Source organism: Mercenaria mercenaria, chromosome 13 (assembly GCF_021730395.1).
Source record: "Mercenaria mercenaria strain notata chromosome 13, MADL_Memer_1, whole genome shotgun sequence".
In the NCBI taxonomy this organism is placed as follows: Eukaryota; Metazoa; Mollusca; class Bivalvia; order Venerida; family Veneridae; genus Mercenaria; species Mercenaria mercenaria.
This window is the reverse complement of record NC_069373.1, coordinates 65,139,903-65,160,303: the sequence shown is the minus strand read 5'-3', so window position 1 is coordinate 65,160,303 and position 20,401 is coordinate 65,139,903. Positions and strand designations below refer to the sequence as shown.

Here is a 20,401-nt window from a genome sequence, read left to right as displayed (position 1 = left end):
TCAGTTTTAGATTTGATAATGTATATTAACAAGCAAGTTCAGTTTTAGATTTGATAATGTATATTAACAAGCAAGTTCAGTTTTAGATTTGATAATGTATATTAACAAGCAAGTTCAGTCTGAGATTTGATAATGTACATTAACAAGCAAGTTCAGTCTGAGATTTGATAATGTACATTAACAAGCAGGTTCAGTTTTAGATTTGATAATGTACATTAACAAGCAGGTTCAGTCTGAGATTTGATAATGTACATTAACAAGCAAGTTCAATCTGAGATTAGTATAATTTGAAATATGAAAGCTTGACATTAATTGTCACATCACCTTGACATTAGTTGTCAACTCAGCACATAAAGTGGATAAATACATCATTAAATCACATATTATTCAAAGAGATGTTCACTGAAAATTTACTGACTGCATAGCGTCGGATGTGCAGACTGATCTTGGTCTGCACTGGTCGCAAAGGCAAAACCACTTGCGGCTAGCAGGCTAAAGGTTAAAAAGAAAATATGTATCTTACAATGTCAATTAATTAATTTTCAGTATAATCAAATTCTGAAACAGAGTTTTTAGCTCACATAAGCACAAAGTGCTCATGGTGAGGTATTGTGATCACGCTGTGTCCGGCGTCTGTTGTCCGGACATGCGTGCGTCCGTTAAGTTGTCCGTCCGTCATCAACATTTTTGTTTTAACGACATCTCCTCCAAATCCAATGAATGGATTTTGATGAAACTTGGCCTTGATGTTCCTTGGGTGGTCCTCTACCAAAGTTGTTCAAATGGTTCTGCTTGGTTGCACATAGGGGCTGCCAGAGATAAAAATAGAAAAAACTTCAAACGACATCTCCTCCTAAACCGATGGTCTGATTTTAAAATAATTCCACACAAATGGTCCTTATGTCACCCTCTACAAAGATTGTTCAGGTTATACCGATTCCTCAAAAAACATGGCCGCTGGAGGCGTGGTCACTTTTCCTTATATGTATATAGTGGAAACTTAAAAAATCTTCTTGTTTGAAACTGCAAGCACGATTTTAAAATAATTTTACACAAATGGTTCTTGTGTGACCCTCTACCAGGATTGTTCATATTATTCTGATCCGTCAAAAACATGGCTGCCAGGGGGCGTGCTCACTTTTCTTCTCTGAATTAATAATAGCTAGAGCCTTGATATTTGGCGTGTGATATCAGATTTGTAGTGTCTACCATAATTGTTCAAATTATTGCCCTAGGTTCAAAAGTGTGTGACATGTATATAATATAGGCTAACATATAGGCTAACATAGAAGAAACCTAACTCTGTACTATACAAACACACTTGAAGCCTTGTACACAGGTGAGTGCTTTAGGGTCAATGACCCTCTTGTTTTTTTAGCCCACCATCATCAGATGGTGGGCTATTAAAATCACTCTGCGTCCGTGGTCCGTCCGTCCGTCATTCCGTCCGTTAACAATTTCTCGTTATCTCATCTCCTCAGAAACTACTGGGGGGATTTTGACCAAACTTTGTCAGAATGATGTATTGGTACCCTAGTTGTGTCCCCCTAAAAATCAGACTGGTTCAACAATTTATGAGTGAGTTATGGCCCTTTGTTTATTTCTATAATTTCTATAGATTTATATAGGGAAAAACTTTGAAAACCTTCTTGGGGCCTCCGTGGCCGAGTGGTTAAGGTCGCTGACTTCAAATCACTTGCCCCTCATCGATGTGGGTTCGAGCCTCACTCGGGGCGTTGAATTCTTCATGTGAGGAAGCCATCCAGCTGGCTTACGGAAGGTCGGTGGTTCTACCCAGGTGCCCGCTCGTGATGAAATAATGCACGGAGGGGCACCTGGGGTCTTCCTCCACCATCAAAGCTGGAACGTCACCATATGACCTATAATTGTGTCGGTGCGACGTTAAACCCAACAAAATAAATAAAATAAAACTTCTTGTCCAAAACCACAGAGCCTAGGGCTTTGATATTTGGTATGAAGCATCATCTAGTGGTCCTCTACCAAGATGATTCAAATTATTTCTCTGGGGTCAAATATGGCCCCGCCCTGGGGGTCACATGGTTTATATAGACTTATATAGGGAAAAACTTTGAATAACCTCTTGTCCAAAACCACAGGGCCTTGGGCTTTGATATTTTGTATGTGACATCATCTAATGGTCTTCAACTAAGATTTTTCAAATTATACCCCTAGGGTCAAATATGGCCCCGCCCTGGGGGTCATATGGTTTACATAGACTTTTATAGGGAAAAACTTTAAAAATCTTCTTGTCCAAACCACAAAGCCTAGGGCTTTGATACTTGTAATGTAACATCATCTAGTGGTTCTCTACCAAGTTTGTTCAAATTATCCTCCTAAGGGCAAATATGGCCCTGCCCCGGGGGTCACATGGTTCATATAGACTTATATAGGGAAAAGCTTTTAAAATGTTCTTGTCAGTAACTACAACATTCAAACTTGGACCACATGGATATTTTTGAGTGGCAAGATGAACCTTGACATGAGTTGACCTTGATTTTGACCTAGTGACCTACTTTCACATTTCTGTAGCTACAGCCTTCAAATTTGGACCACATGCATAATTTTGTGCACTGGAAAAAACTTTGATCTTTATTTTGACCTAGTGACCTACTTTCACATTTTTGAAGGTACAGGCATCAAATTTGGACCATATGCATAGTTTCGTGTTTCAAAATGAAATTTGACATTGATTTTGACCTAGTGACCTACTTTCACATTTCTCAAGCTACAGCCTTCAAATTTGGACTACATGCATAGTTTTGTGTACCGAAAAAAACTTTGACCTTGACATTGACCTAGTGACCTACTTTCACATTTTTGAAGGTACAGGCTTCAAATTTGGACCACATGCATAGTTTTGTATTCTGAAATAAAATTTGACCTTGATTTTGACCTAGTGACCTACTTTTACATTTCTCAAGCTACAACCTTCAAATTTGGACCACTTGCATAGTTTTGTGTACTGAAATGACCTTTGACCTTTACATTGACCTAGTGACCTACTTTCACATTTTTAAGGTACAGGCTTCAAATTTGGACCACATGCATAGTTTTGTATTCCGACATAAAATTTGACCTTGATTTTGACCTAGTGACCTACTTTTACATTTCTCAAGCTACAGCCTTCAAATTTGGACCACATGCATAGTTTTGTGTACCGAAACAAACTTTGACCTTTACATTGACCTAGTGACCTACTTTCACATTTTTGAAGGTACAGGCTTCAAATTTGGACCACATGCATATTTTTGTATTCCGAAGTAAAATTTGACCTGGATTTTGACCTAGTGACCTACTTTTACATTTCTCAAGCTACAGCCTTCAAATTTGGACCACTTGCGTAGATTTGTGTTGTGTATGGATATGAAATTTGACCTTGAGCTAGTCAATAAGTCTTGAAATTTGGAACACTCAAAAATGGCACATTGGTGGGCGCCAAGATCACTCTGTGATCTCTTGTTTAATGATAACACACATTCATTTGCATCTCTAATGATTATTGATTATTTTGTATTAAAAAAGTTTAATTCAATTTCACAAGTGTGTAAAGAATCAACACTTGAATTTTTTATTTCAGTTTGTATGTAGACGGTTCACTACTGTTAAATCATCTTCAGGGAAACTGAACAAGATGGAGTTACAAAATATACGCCAAGATGCGAGGGATATTTTTGACGCTGCTGTTAAATCTGTGTACCCGCCACAGATGATCAGGAACGCCCTGACTGTATCACAGGATGGTATGATGACATTTGTAAATCACCTCATAGAGTGTGTATTGATGCTGTTGTTAGATCAATTTATCCACCAACAATGTTCAGGAACACATGGTTTTAAAATCACAACTACACCTAAGGTTTTGTTACCATTTTCCAGCTGTATTGGTCATTGAGAACCTCATACGCCACATCAGGCATCATTTCAGGCATGGGCGTGTACCTCGGTAGAATCTGCAGCAAACAAGCCAGCTCAAAGGCTTTCTTAAATGAAAAAATTATACCTCTAAGTGCTATGTGGCGAAGTCAGTGGCAACAACTTAAGCATAGCTGTTTAAAAAGATGTTAATAGTTTCACTTTTACTATTTTGACTTTCAAGGTATTGGAATCATAATGACAGTCAACAAGTTCATGTACTATTTCAGCCGCCTCTGTCTGTTGCATATACAAACAAATGCCCGCTCGCTTAGTTCAGTAGGGAGAGCGCAGATCTAAAGATCATGGGGTTGTGAGTTTGATCCTTGGGCGATGCATATGTTCTCCATGATGATTTGATAACAGACATTGTGTCTAAAATCATTGTGTCCTCCTCCACCTCTGATTCATATGGGGAAGTTGGCAGTTACTTGTGGAGATCAGGTTTGTACTGGTACAGAATCCAGGAACACTGGTTTGGTTAACTACTGGCCTTTACATAACTAAAATAATTAAACCCAACACAAACAAATGGCTTTTCATAACAACTGGAGAAAGTTGAAATTGCATAACGTAGAGTATGTAATCAGATGGAAATTTCCAATTGTCATAACTAATACCTTCTTATGGAATACCTGCAAATATTTTGATTCCTCTATTTCCCCCTAGGAAACACCTTGCATATAGATGGCAAAGAATATGATTTGCGCAATAATGTGTATGTTGTTGGTTTTGGTAAGGCAGTTTCCGGCATGGCTCGTGCCCTTGATGACTTGATTGGATGCCATATTGTTCAAGGAATCATCAGTATACCATATGGATCGCAAAAAGTCTTTACATCGATCGGAAAACAGTATGTGTTGAAAAGTTTGTTTGCAGTTTTAATTTTTATACATGTTTATGTTTGATAGTAAAAGAACAATATAATGTGATTTATTGACATTAGAATACATCTGAACCTGCCTAAGCCGTCACCTGTATCAAGCAGCCAGTCGGCTTACTTCCCAAATTGACATTTTTTTCTCATAACTGTTCTTAAGCAGCCACTTGCCTTACACAGCCAGGCTTTCACTCCACTATTTAATACAAGTTCAACTGTATTTACATGGAATGGTGACTTTTCAGACTTTGAGGTAGAAAGATAAAATTGATAATATTTTAGCCACTAGCAAGTACCTAGGTAAAACCACTGACCTCTGCAATCAGCTAGACAGCTTCCTCATTGAACTCATTGTGAAGCTAAAGCCTGCAATGTTGCAGTGTATCCAAGTCAGAAATTGTTATTTAGATGAAAGGATCTCATACAGTGAGTCATTAATACAGTTGAATCTCGGTATCTCGACTTCTAAAGGGATGGAGCATTTTACTTTGAGGTAACCGAAATTCAACTTAAAATTATATTTTGTGCTTGTGTTTTCGGGACAGGACTTGAAAATGGCTTCAAGATAGCCGAAATTTTGAGATAAGCGAGTTCGAGATGTCAGGTTTCAACTGTATGAGTAATGGACTGGTTTTTGTGTTTTAGCTGAGCCAGTGCATGAAGTTAAATCTAAACAAATAAGTAAATTCCCATTCACTTTATGTTCAGACATTAAAAGCCACAAAATTGTATCTCTGTGAAATAGATGTTTTGGTCAAAACCATTAAACTTTGTGTCCATGAAATTTAATGATTTCACAGTATTTGGGCAAGTAGTGTTCCAATTTTTCCATTATTTTACAATTTAATTCCATGCTTAGATACACTTGCTGTGATGTAATAGAAAAGGAAAACATTTTATTTTAGGGATTTGTGTGTTAAGGAAGGCAGCAAGATTAAGGTATTTGAGGGAGCAGAGAATAATATGCCAGATGAGAATGCACACACTGCTGCCATGGCGATTGAAGAACTAGTCCGAAGTCTGGGTGCAGACGATCTGCTTATAGTGCTCATATCGGGTAATATATTTGTATGCTGTTAACTTGAAGGAACAGTCTGATTGATTGTTTACATAGTTTTTAGCTCCACTATTTGAAGAACAGGGGGGCTATTCTACTCGCCCCCGGGGTCTGCGTGAGCTTTCTTCGTTGAAGTTTTTCGGCAACCTTTGTTTTTATGTCCCCGGCATCTACTGATGCGGGAGGCATATAGTGATTGTCCTGTCCGTTCGTCCGTCCGTCCGTACGAGGTTAACCAAATGGGACTGTTTCGTCTAGCATCAATACCCCTTACTAGAATGACTTGATACTAATGCAGATGTAACCTGTGACCATTCCTCATCTTCAGACATCACCTGACCTCAGTTTGACCTTGACCTCCATTTGGACTTAGGTTGCTTTATATGGGCCATCTCTTGGTTAACCAAATGGGACCGTTTCGTCTAGCATCAATACCTCTTACTAGAATGACTTGATACTAATGCAGATGTAACCTGTGACCATTCCTCATCTTCAGACATCACCTTGACCTTGTTTTGGACTTAGGTTACTTTATATTGACAAGGATGCCACCAGGGGCATCAAGCGTTTATTGAACGCAGCTCCTTGTTCTGTCATATTTTTGTTACTATTGCTTATATATTACTGTAACTTCACATAAACATTGTCCAGCATACAAACAAAGTATGTGCAGGGGCTGGGCCCATTATACAGGTCACCAAGATGTTATACTTAGGTTATTTTTAAGGTTAAAGTTTTTCGGCAACCTTTGTTTTTCTGTCATATCTTTATTACTATTTCTTATATCTTACTGTAAGTTCACATAAACATTGTCCAGCATACAAACAAAGTATGTGCAGGGGCTGGGCTCATTATACCCAAGGTCACAAAGTTGTTATACTTGGAATTATTTTCATGTTAAAAATTTTCGCAAGCTTCTTTTATATACATATCTTTGGTACTTTAAAAGATAATGACATGAAATTAAAAATGTTTCTTTATTGTCATCATCTGCATGTGTGGTTACAATCCCCATAACTCTAATTGTATTTTTGACAGAATTATGCCCCTTTTATACTTAAAGTTTTTTGGCAATCTTCGCTTTCTGGATATAACTTTAGTACAATATAAGGTGAAGACTTGAAAGTTAAAATATATCTTTATCATCATCATCCGCATGTGTGGTAACAATCCCCATAACTCTGATTTTTATTTTTGACCAAATTATGCCCCTTTCATACTTTAATTTTTGGACAAACTTCGTTTTCTGGACATAACTTTGGTACTATATAAGATAATAGGTTGGCCGGTGGTCTAGTGGTAACACACTTGACTTTCAGTCCAGATGTCCGGGGTTCGAATCCCGGTCCAGGCACTGGAAATTTCTGAGATGCTCTTGAGTGTCTCCCACCTAACTAGAGGCCTGTACTGGTTCTTCCCAGGAAAGACGGCTTCGCGTGTATCGGTGCTATACACCGGGCACATTAAAGAACCAGACTGTCTATTCAAAAAGAGCTAGGCTAAGTTAGCCGGACACGTCTGTATCTGAAAATTTCTCTCTGTCTGTTCTGGGGGCTTTATCTCACTCAGTCCCTCTGATCAGATCACTCTGTGTCTGTACTAGTAGAGGATGATTTCGCGCCCTGTGTGACTGCAGTTGTTTATCATGAAAAGGGCGCTATGGCCTGGTGCACAGTAAAGTGCCCAATTGGGTTAGCAATTAAGTCAAAAAATAAAGTTTTTACTTTGCCTTGAAAAATACCTTTTTTCTACACTTCAACATGTTGTGCACAAGGATCAGTACCCAAATAGATAACTTTTTGGAAATTTTTTTCAAAAAAGTGGATTTAAGTTGCCATGTCGGGTTGGGGACGGACATTACACTGTCATTCAAATTAGATTCCTACTGTAAATGTTTTATGCAAAACCACTTCTTTTATGTGTATTTTCTAATAGTTTGAAGTCACAGATGAAGAAAATATATGCCTTAACTCTTTGCTTTTCCATATTTTTTTAAAAATAGCTAATTTCTTTGAAATTACGATTATTTTCTGTTAATTGTAAAATTCACTTTAATATAAAATTTGGAAAATGGAACATTTACAGCAGGAAAACACCTTTAAAGCAATTAATTAATACAAACAACAAAGTAGAAACATAAATACCCTTATTTATATTACATTTAAGCAGAAAATATCATAAATAAATAGTGCCGGAAACGGGGGACGGACATTACATAAAATGACTGGTTCAGCTTTTATAACTACTTTGGAACATAAATTACTCTAAAATTCAAATTTCTTAACAAAGGAAACATTTGTGTCATTTCAATAGGTAATATGTCTATAAATATAATAAATGGTTTTACTAAATGATAAAGGAAATTCATTTCAGACATTCATTCAAATAGCAGTTAAAAAGCAAGCAAGATTGAAGTACCGTATTTTCCCGAATAGACGCCCCCGGGGGCGTTACATTTTCCAAAGAGGGGGCGTTCATTTGAGGTAAAAAAATAAGAATTAAAATTTTTACAAAACTTAAAAACATCGTTCAAACCAACTGTAAAGTGTTTCTGTGTTGTTTAATTCCCCCAAAAGGTAATTATTTGGCATCTAATTTAATGCAGTTTATCTTAAAATTATGCATTTAAATACGGTACCTCATGTATTCCGTGACACGCTCGCGACATTACACATTACGTCATCATATCCAAACAGCTGTGTACTCCGATAATATTTTCCTTAGTACATGCGGGTACTGCAATACACAATGTCAGTGGTTTGACACGCTGTTTATGTGCCGGCTTTTAAATTAAAAGTTATTAGAACTGCCGAAGAAAAGGTTAACACTTTGCCGCAAATTTGTTTAAAGTCGACAGGAAGCTTGTGCGCGGGTGGTGCAAAAACAAATCAAAAATGGATTTACCGTTTATTTTTCTATTTGATGATTGGATACGTACCGTACTTAGTATAAACGTTTTGGATTTACGTTACATGTACTGTTTAATAGTGTGTTTAATTCTTAATACATTGGATACTTACTGTAAATTACTTATTATGTGGACTTATAAAAATGAGGTAGGTGATTTTTTTTCGTTCTTGTTGACTTTTTCCCCCCTCCAAAACGGGTGGGGGGCGTTAATTAGAGGGGGGGCCTTAATTCGGGAAAATACGGTATTTCATTTTTACTAATTTTCAAAAAGTATTCTGCTAGTATTAAGCAGTATTTGTCAAAATCAGCTTTACAATCAATTCTTTACTGCATATTATATGTATGCAAGTACTGTTCTGTTTCAAAGAAAAAAACATACATGCAGTACACGCATTCCCATAAATATAATCCATATCTAACAACCTTCCAGTAGAATACAAGCATATTAAATGTAGATGACCATAACATTACTGTATCAGTTTAGCTTTCTATCAGTGTTGTGTTTATGGTACAAAAAGAAATAATGATAACATAATAATGTTCTGTCTATGATTGAAAAAACATTGTTTTTTTGGGGGTTTTGTATACTTGTTTGTATACTTGTACCAATCTTTTATTTTTCACTGTTTAATTTAATACAATACTTTTTTTTAAAAAGGGGAAGTCCTTGGCAAAAAAGGCAAAATACATCCTTACTAGGGGTTTTAATTTTATACAATACACTGGATTATAACACTTACATCAAAGAGTGTTGTTTTAGGTAAAGATTCCATAATGATCAATTAAGATCCAGTTTAGGGGTTTTATGGTCCCTTGTATATTGGCACCCTGTTGAGAAAGTGTGATTTTGTGATCTTCTATGGCCACCTGTGTTTTATGGCATGTTGTTGCCATCTCAATAGGTCACTAATTAATTATGTTGTTTTAATTAAGGAATGATTTTGATGCATCTTATGACCCTTTATTGTGTTGATGAAAATATAAGAGAAAATATAAAAGATAAGAAATATACAGTAGGGCACTAGGGAGGGGGATCAAGTGTTTAAACAGTATGGTAGCATTTCAGAACGTTTTTGTAATTACTAAGGGACAAAAGGGGGGCATAGTTTTCTGGATATGATGTTAAAACTTATAAATTACAACACTATAAATTTCAAGAAGACAGATGACTAAAACTCTACTTACTTTTTTCAACATGTAGTTTTAGTAAAAAAATGTAATGTCCGTCCCCCAACACTTTAAATGTGCTTATAGATAATGTTTGGGAAAGTTTTACTTTATATATATACTCATTAGTCTTTTTTCATGTTTTTTCATGAGTTCTTTATATGAAAGTAAAATTCATGTATGAAACTGATTCATTTTGCTGAAGATTTCAACAAATTTTGACATTTTTTTTACACACAGTGTTTTTAAGAAAAAATGTCACAAAACAATGTATTTTACTGATTTTAAATGCATTTTTTAAAAAATTTCAGTTCTTACTGGTAAATCAGAAATAAAAGGAATTGAATTTGATAGAAAATAACAATATATATACAACATTTAAAATCAATGATAAGTGGGGACGGACATTACGGGGACGGACATTACATATAACTTTTACACTTTGTCAATATCTAAAAAACTGCTTGATGGATTTATACAATTTTTGGAAATGTTACTCATGTCATCATATGTAATAAAAATGTGCTGCAAATTTCTAGTTTTATAACACTTAATGAAGTTTATGGTAGGGGGACGGACATTACGGATTTTTTGTCACAAACTAACTTTTGATGAGATATTCGGCTATATTTATTTATAGACTTGATGTACAGAAATGATACATTGACTATTTCAACTTACATATTTTTCAAACTTTTCAAGGCCATCCCACATGTTCTAGCACCAAAAGATACTACTTTTTTCTTCACATTTTTAAGTATAACATTTTCAGATTTCTAGGGCATTACATCCATACAACTTTGGTTCAAACCATGATTCTCAAAACAAGAAATACAGAAGAACATGATGTTATATATCAAATGAAAGCAAAGATAATTTTCTTTCACAAAATTTAATAGTGAAGATGTAAAAAGAACAGAATTTCTGTGAGACAGCTTACAAAAATGATGAAATTTTAGATGCTAACCCGTTACATGCAAAAATGGCTAATTTTTGCCTACTTAAACTTGTCGCACTACTTTATTTTTAAATTTTCATGAGAAATGTTCACCTCCACATCTACATCTGTATCATACCTTACTTATAAACTTTATTTCATAGTTCTATCTTGTACTGTTTGAAAGATGGGGCTATGTACATGATTTTTTGCTGAATTGGGCACTTTACTGTGCACCAGGCCCTATATAAATCTGGTATAATAATAATAATGACTTGAAAAATATGTCTTTACCATCATCATCTGCATGTGTGGTAACAATCCCAATAACTCTAATTTGTGTGCTTGACAGAATTATACCCCTTGGTGTATCTTCCTTTTAAAGTAGAGGTCTCTTATTGAGACATATATTCATTTTACTGTCATATCTCCGAATAGTGGAGCGCACTGTCTTACGGACAGCTCTTGTTATGTATACACAATATATTGACCTTATTGCATCTTGCATTTACAATATGTAGGTTTTATTGCATCTTGCATTTACAATATGTAGGTCTCATTGCATCTTGCATTTACAATATGTAGGTCTTATTGTACCTCCCGACAACAAAGTTGTAAGGGGGTGTATACTGGTTTCAGGTTGTCTGTCTGTCTGTCTGTCCATCTGTCCGTCTGTCTGTCTGTCTGTCTGTCTGTCCGTAGACGCAATCTTGTGCGCACCATCTCTCCTTATCCCCTTGACAGAATTTAATGAAACTTCACACAAGTGATCAGTACCAACAGTAGTTGTGCATGGGGCATGTTAGGTTCTTTTAGAAAAACAATTTGCAGAGTTATGGGACTTTGTTTTTTTGTTACTATACTATATACATAGACACAATCTTGTGTGCACCATCTCTCCTCATCCCCTTGACACAATTTAATGAAACTTCACACAAGTGATCAGTACCAACAGTAGTTGTGCATGGGGCATGTTAGGTTCTTTCAGAAAAAAAAATTGCAGAGTTATGGGACTTTGTTTTTTTGTTACTATACTATATACATAGACACAATCTTGTGCGCACCATCTCTCCTCATCCCCTTGACACAATTTAATGAAACTTCACACAAGTGATCAGTAACAACAGTAGTTGTGCATGGGGCATGTTAGGTTCTTTCAGTGACAAAAATTGCAGAGTTATGGGACTTTGTTTCTTGTTAACATACTATGTACATACAGTCTGCATATGCAATCTTGTGCGTGCCTAATCTACCAAACCCTTGCACACAATTAAATGAAACTTCACACAAGTGATCAGTACCAACCCTAGTTGTGCATGGTGCATGTTACATTCTTTTAGATAAATATTCTGCATAGTTATGGGACTTTGTTTTTTGTTACTATACTGTATACATACAGTCTATATACATACAGTCCACATAATTATGCAATCTTGTGTGCGTCAAATTGCAATGTACTGTGTCAGTGCATGCGGGGGGTACATTCATCACCTTTAGTGATAGCTCTAGTTACATCTTGCATTTACAATATGTAGGTCTTATTACATCTTGCATTTACAATATGTAGGTCTCATTGCATCTTGCATTTACAATATGTAGGTCTCATTGCATCTTGCATTTACAATATGTAGGTCTCATTACATCTTGCATTTACAATATATTGGCCTTCTTGCATCTTGCATTTACAATATGTAGGTCTTATTGCATCTTGCATTTACAATATGTAGGTCTTATTGCATCTTGCATTTACAATATATTGGCCTTATTGCATCTTGCATTTACAATATATTGGCCTTATTGCATCTTGCATTTACAATATGTAGGTCATATTGCATCTTGCATTTACAATATGTAGGTCATATTGCATCTTGCATTTACAATATGTAGGTCATATTGCATCTTGCATTTACAATATGTAGGTCATATTGCATCTTGCATTTACAATATGTAGGTCTTATGCATCTTGCATTTACAATATGTAGGTCTTATTGCATCTTGCATTTACAATATATTGGCCTTATTGCATCTTGCATTTACAATATATTGGCCTTATTGCATCTTGCATTTACAATATGTAGGCCTTATTACATCTTGCATTTACAATATATTGGCCTTATTGCATCTTGCATTTACAATATATTGGCCTTATTGCATCTTGCATTTACAATATATTGGCCTTATTGCATCTTGCATTTACAATATGTAGGTCTTATTACATCAGATAAACACAATACATCTGTCTTTTTGCATCTTGTAAACATAATATTTGTGCCTAATTTCTTTGTGTAAACACAATATATATGTGCCTTAATGTATATTGTGAACACAATTTATGTGCCTTATTGCATCATGTAAACAAAATATATTTGCCAAATTGCCTTGTGTGAACACAATATGTGTGCCATATTGCGTCACTTGTGAGCACAGTATGTATGTCTTATTGCATTATGTAAACAATATGTGTGCCAAAATGCATTGTGTTGTATGCTTGATAAAGAAACATATGTTATATTTCAGGTGGTGGCTCGGCTCTTTTACCATCACCCATACCTCCATTGACACTACAAGATGAGCTTGAAATGACGGGGATAGTGTCACGAAGTGGTGGCTCTATACAGGACCTGAATGTGTTACGTCAGAACTTAGAAAGTCTCAAAGGGGGAGGACTAGCACAGAAAGCTAAACCTGCCTCAGTAAGTTCACATCAGTAAAACTGACGGAAGTCTAAACTCATGACTCATGTTCCAGCACCAATGTCATTTCAGTGTGTATACAATTGCAAAATTCTTTCATTTACAGTGTATCTAATTGGTTTGCAACTGCTGCATAGGATTGTAAGATCCACAGACCCAATGCATCACTGATATTCACAAGTTACTTTACATTTTAATTACAGTATGAGCTGCCATCCATGATCATTTGAAATAACAAACATTTGTTAAAATGCAGAAACTAGGTTAAGATATGGATCTGAGACTTTAAAACTGAGATTGGAAACCAGTCTCAGTATGCAGTTTTACTATTGGTCAGTTTTTCAAATTTGTATCCAGAATCAACCAATCATATGTTGGAGATTTGTGACTGATCTTCAGTCTAAGAAAACCTTGGAGTCTGGTTTATATTTTCAGGTTATATCATTGATTCTGTCAGATGTTATTGAAGATAAACTAGACATTATCAGTAGTGGACCTACAACACCACTCCTTAGTTCTCCAAGACAATGTTTACAGATACTGGAAAGGTTAAAGATCAAGGTAAGCTATAGAGGATATTTGTTTGTTTCAGTGTAAGATTGAAATATCTTTCACGAGAGAACACCAGAAGGAATACTTTCACAGGTGAAAATGTAAGATATCGTATTCTTGAGTGAAATATAATTTTGATCTTACATGTAAAACAAACAATTGTTTTCTTTATTTCATGCTTTGAATTTACCCATTACATAATTTTGTACCAGTAAAAAATATTTGATAAGTATTAGATATATTTTACTCTGATATTTCTATAATTCACCAAAAGCATGTAATAGAAGGTACTTTCCTCTTTTAAGTGATAGAAATTATATTTTCAAGTTTAAAGCAGCATGACTAGAGATGTTTGTCCAAGTGCCAAATTTTCAAAACAGAAAAGTTTATTGATTATTAAAAAATAATTGCAGTCAAACGTGTGTTAAGCAACCAGCCTGGGGAGTGATATTATCTGGCTGTTTAAAGTAGGTGACTGTTATAGACAAGTTAGAACAAAATGTTGATATGGGAATTTATCAAACTGGCTACTTAAGGCATATGGCTGCTATGGAAGGTTCAACTGTATACGATAAGTCAATCACCACACTTAGCTTGAAATCGTCGTCAGGTCCCAGCAAACTTTCTATATAATGTGAATTTTTGATGGCTTGAACTGTCGATAACTCAACAAATTTTGTTTGTCCTGTCAAGTTTGAGCGAACAAAGTTAAGCTATATATTTTTTTAATTGTATTAAAGATAGAATCCTACATTTGTTCTTTGCAGGTAATCCAACTACTTGATCATAATACAAGAAAAAAATAATATTAACTTTCTGATTTAATAGAACACTTAACAATACAAGAAAAAAATAACATTGACTTTCTGATTTAATACAATACTTAACGTGATTCTGTTTTAAACATTCAAGCCATTTTCTAAAAGAAATAAAGATAAGATGTCTTTTGCAAAATAACACTATTTGAAAATCTAATAAACATCTTCTTTCAGTGTCATTTAAAGAAATCACTAGTTTCTAGATATTGTGTAATTATGTCTCCCCCACTACTGGGGGAGACATATTGTTTTTGCCCTGTCCGTCCGTCTGTCACACTTCATTTCCGATCAATAACTGGAGAACCATTTGATCTAGAACTTTGAAACTTCATAGGTTGGCAGAGTTATGGAGTAGACAACCCCTATTGTTTTTAGGGTCACTCCATCAAAAGTCAAGGTCACAGGGACCTGAACTTGTAAACCCATTCCAATTCAATAACTTGAGAACCACTTGACCAAAATTGTATAAACTTGTAGGATGATTGGACATGCAAAGTAGATGACCCCTATTTTTATTTCAGGATTACTGTGTTAAAGGTCAAGGTCACAGGGTCCTGAACATAGAAAACCATTTCCGATCAATAACTTGAGAACCAATTGACCCAGAATATTGAAACTTCATAGGATGATTGGACATGCAGAGTAGATGACCCTTATTGATTCTGGGGTCACTCTGTTTAAGGGCAAGGTCACCGGGGCCAGAACATGGGAAACCATTTCTGATCAGTAACCTGAGAACCATTTGACCTAGAACCTTCAAACTCCATGGGATGATAGGGCTTTCAAAGTAGATGACCACTATCGTTTTTGAAGTTACTCCATCAAAGGTCAAGGTCATAGGGGCCTTAACATGGAAAACCATTTCTGATCAATAATTTGAGAACCACTTGACTCAGAATGTTGAAACTTCATAAGATGATGGGATTTGCAGAGTAGATGACCCCTGTTGATTTTAGTGTCACTTTGTTGAAGGTCAAGGTCATATGGACCAGAAAATGGAAAATAGTTTCCAGTCAATAACTTGAGAACCATTTGACCCAGAACCTTCAAACTTCATAGCATGATAGGACTTACAGAGTAGATGACCCTTATTGTTTTTGGGGTCACTTGAGCAAAGGTCAGGGTCACAGAGCCTGAAATTGAAAATTCCCATCAGCAACTTTAGAACCACTTGACCCAGAATGTTGAAACTTCATAGGATGATTGGACATGCAGAGAAGAAGACTTCTAATTACTTTGGGGTCACTCAATCAAAGGTCAAGGTCACAAGGTCTTTCGCTGACCCCAATAGATTTCTTGCCTTTTACTACTATGCACTGGGGGAGACATGCGCTTTTCTACAAAAGCATCTTCTAGTTTTTCATAAAGTTTATTGGCACATTGGTCTGTCAGCATGTTATGATTTCAGGACAAGATTCCTGCAGTAGAAAAAGGTACACATACAACATTTTATATTTTCAGGATAAGGTTCCTGCAGTAGTAAGAGATACACTACAAGAAAAAGCCTCCCAGGGAAGATCTTTAGAAGACAGGTCACCTTACCAACACAATGTGCAGAGTTTCGAATCTCAATGGGAACATGTCAAGAATCTGATAATTGGAAGTAACTCTATAGCGACACAAGCTGCATTTCAGGGTGCTGTAGAGAAGGGTTATGCACCCATTATTTTGACAAATACTTTGCAGGGGGAGGCACAGGTAACAGCTGCAATGTTTTCAGAACTCGCCAAGTACGCTATACTTTCTTTTGGCGATATTCCACCCCATCAGGGTAAGGTAACTCTTTGTGAAACAGAAGTTGGATTAACAAAAAGAGGAGTTTCAAAAATGGACTTGAAACGCATAGAAGAAGCTGCTGATAAGGCATACAACAGTCGAACTGGGCTTTGTATTATATGTGGTGGAGAGACGATTGTGAATGTAAAGGGAATGGGAAGAGGAGGACGAAATCAAGAAATGGCTCTTGCATTTGCTATTGAGTTTGCGAAAACTGTGCAGGATGATAGGAGTGGAGTTTTGAAAACTTTCCATGTAGAATTTTTGAGCGGAGGAACAGATGGCCAAGATGGACCAACTGATGCTGCAGGCGCAGTCGTTAACAAGAACCTCATTCCTACAGCAATTTCTGGGAAACTTAATCCAAAGGATTACCTCAACAACAATGACTCATATACACTGTTTAAATCTATAAAAGAAAATAATTGTTTAATTAATTGTGGTCTAACAGGTACAAATGTGATGGATATTCAGATTATGATTGTTAAAAGCCTTTTGTAGACTACTTCAGGTGCTGCTGTAGATTTGGTAATATTTGCGTACTTGTTTTAGCATTTCATGGTAAACAGCCTTAGTCCTAGAGTAGTGTTAAGAATTTGCAAAATGTGAGTGTTATCGGACATGACGTAGACTGATATTCACACACAGAGTTGTAATTCGATATCTTGAACTCACCTACATCCAAATTCTGGTCATCATGAAGATATTTTCAAGTCTCATCCCGAAAACACATACACAAAATACCATTTTAAGTCAAATTTCGGTTATCAGAAAGTAAAATGCTTGATCCCTTGGAATTCAAGGTACTGAGTTTCAACTGTACTTTGAATTGGCAAGTGACTATTCGCAAATAAAAAAAAAACACATTGCAAATGTAAACGAGTCTACATGGACCAATTGTGTTTAAACAGTTATCACTTTTTCACACTTATATTTATGTTATGTAGAGATTATATTGTACATACCTTTTAAATATCATTTAATAAAAGCGTATGCAGTATCATGTTGAAATTAACTTTAATATGATTTTTAAAATATCAAAACTTAATGTCACCAAGACTTTGAACAGTACAAAGGTCTTGGCCAGACATGATTTTGATAATTGATAAAGAGTTACCTCTGCCGCTGAGATGGTTCAAACTTCTCGGTCTGTTCAATGGTGCAAACTTTAATAAGTGTAACAAATTTTGCCAGTCCCGTCAAGTTCTCATAAAGTCTGACTGTACATCATTTTGAAAGAAAATCTTTATGGCCAATCAGCTCCGTTCAGGTCACTTACTTTGGGTCACTCATTCTTCACAATTGGTTTGCTTACAATGACAGACTGACAGGCAGATTGTGATTATCAAGGGCTTCTGCCTAAAGGCGAGGCTCTAATGAGATGATGGTAGTGATTAATGTAAACTACATTACTTGGTTCATAGCTGAATTGAAATAATTTAGTTTAAAGGTCAAGGTAACACTTTGGGTTACAATGTCAAAGTGCCATTGCTGGTAACATTCTTCTTTGTCCTAACACCAGACAGCAGGGGGCATTTATGCCTTATGGACACATTTCTGGTTTGTGTGAGGCCTCTAACATGGTGCCTGCCTATAAATAAAATAATGCCTGGAGGAGTACCTTGGTCTTCGTCCAACATTTAAACTTGTAGATTGCCACAAAACACACCCGTGCATTGTCCAAAGGAACACACTTTAAGCCTTTAAAACAAATACACAAACAACTACTTAAATTGACATTTTTTTTTATTTTGATCAAAATTTCAACAAGTTTCAACAATTATACAAATAGTTCAATGTTTTAATTATTAAAAGAGAAGCACTACTCGTACAATAATAAATGATTGTGTTATAGTAACTAGTCAGTAAAAAAAAAAAAATACAATAAAAATTGTTAATAAAACAGACAAAAATTAACTCTCAGAAATTCTTTCCATGAACAAGTAAACTTAACACAAGAAAGGACAAATGAAATTAAATATCAAAAGATGTTACACCATAAAGAGTACTGTTACCTTAGTTCTTGTGCCATTACTATATTCCTGATACCCTTCAACAAAAATACTATATATAGTTGAACCAGTATTCAGGAGCCAGCCAGTGAAGCAACACAATCTGTCTGCTTAAGGCAGGTGGCTTCATAAGAAAATCTAAAAATCAATGAGGACTAAAAGTCAATTTGTGAACCTAGAAGACTGGCTACTTAAAGCAAGTGGCTGCTTACTGCAGGTGGCCTCTGAGGCAGGTTCTGCTGTATACAGTTATTTTTGATTTTCTCAAGAAAGTAAATGATGTATTCATACTTCAAACTTGGTTACAAATAAATCCTTTTAAGGAGGCAGTCCTTAAATTCCAAGCAACTTGCATGAAAGTTGCCCATTAACACAATTGTACATGCTTAATGATTATATAAAATAGTGCATTAAGTGCAAAGTATATGTGGAAAATATCCATGTTATCAGTAAATAAAAGATATAAAAGGCACTTAAAATCCCCAAAATAAAACGGTAACCAGAAATGATACAGTAACTAATGGAAGCTATAAAAACTGTGGCAATTAATTATGATTAACAGTTAACGTTTATTTGACAAACTGCATACATTTTGTATTATTTTAGTCTTCGTTACATAAAAAAAATTACTGTGGTTAAAGTTAGAATGTTGTAAAATGTTTTTATCAGTGCATGTTTACAGCTGCAATTTAATTTTAACTGTGCAAGGTAACAGTTGCAATTGTTTGTGTGAATTAATTGCTGCAATTTAAGTTGTCTTAGTGCAAGTCAACTGCTGCAATTTAGCTTTTTTGTGCAAGTCTGTACAAGTTAAAAGCTGTACTTTAGCTTTATTGGTGCATGTAACAGCTAGAATTCAGTTTTTGTTTGTGTATGGTAACAGCTACAATTTAACAATTCATATGTTCGTGTAAGTAACAGCTACAATTCAGTTTTTATTTTTGTATGGTTACAGCTACAATTTAACAATTCAAATGTCTGTTCAAGTTAACAGCTACAATTCAGTTTTGTTTGTGCAAGTTTAAACTGCTGCAATTTAGTTTTGCTAGCCAAACTTCATTGCCCATCACCAATGAACTTCTGATTAGCTTTCTGACTGTTTGACGGCACTGACCAGTTGCAGGTTTTGCACTGACTCATAATTTACATAATTAATATAAATCTATAAGCAAAACGAAACTATAATAAATATCAATGAAAAAAACATGAACACATTTTTAAACACTGCAACAAATTAACATAACAATTTTGAAAAAAGAAGCTAACCGGTATGATTTAGCAAAAACATATACAAAGAAACCCTCAAAATGAAAGATTACATTGATATCAATATTCCAAAGTATCGAAGGAAACTCAAAAAAAGATAATTTCCTTCTTATGATTTACATAACTTTATATGGGACTTCCACCTGATTTTACAGGATACAAACAAATAAAATACTTAATGTATGACATGTTGATTCAACTGATAAAATATTGATACAATCAATGCATGTTAGAAAAATTTCATAGTTAACAATTTGAGCACAGTGTGAACACCAACATTACAGCCTGCACATTTATGCAATCTTATCTGGATTAATACTGTACGCTTATCAGTTACATTAAAGAGCTGAAATTGATAAATTAACAGTACTGATGTGGAGTTAAACAGTACATATGCGTA

At 35.3% G+C, this 20,401-nt stretch overlaps 1 protein-coding gene across 2 annotated transcripts in view; it reads left to right on the top strand.

Annotated features, from left to right (window-relative positions):
* The window catches only part of LOC123530251 (glycerate kinase-like), a 30,129-nt gene extending 12,406 nt beyond the window's left edge, over positions 1 to 17,723 (top strand). For both annotated transcript variants that reach the window (XM_053522088.1, XM_053522089.1), the window contains exons 3-8: positions 3,599 to 3,761; positions 4,603 to 4,786; positions 5,719 to 5,870; positions 13,402 to 13,577; positions 14,013 to 14,138; positions 16,409 to 17,723. In XM_053522088.1, the coding sequence (XP_053378063.1) occupies positions 3,599 to 3,761; positions 4,603 to 4,786; positions 5,719 to 5,870; positions 13,402 to 13,577; positions 14,013 to 14,138; positions 16,409 to 17,224 (1,617 nt within the window). In that variant the 3' untranslated portion in view covers positions 17,225 to 17,723. The remainder of the gene's footprint in view (positions 1 to 3,598; positions 3,762 to 4,602; positions 4,787 to 5,718; positions 5,871 to 13,401; positions 13,578 to 14,012; positions 14,139 to 16,408) is intronic.
* Positions 17,724 to 20,401: the final 2,678 nt, after the last annotated feature.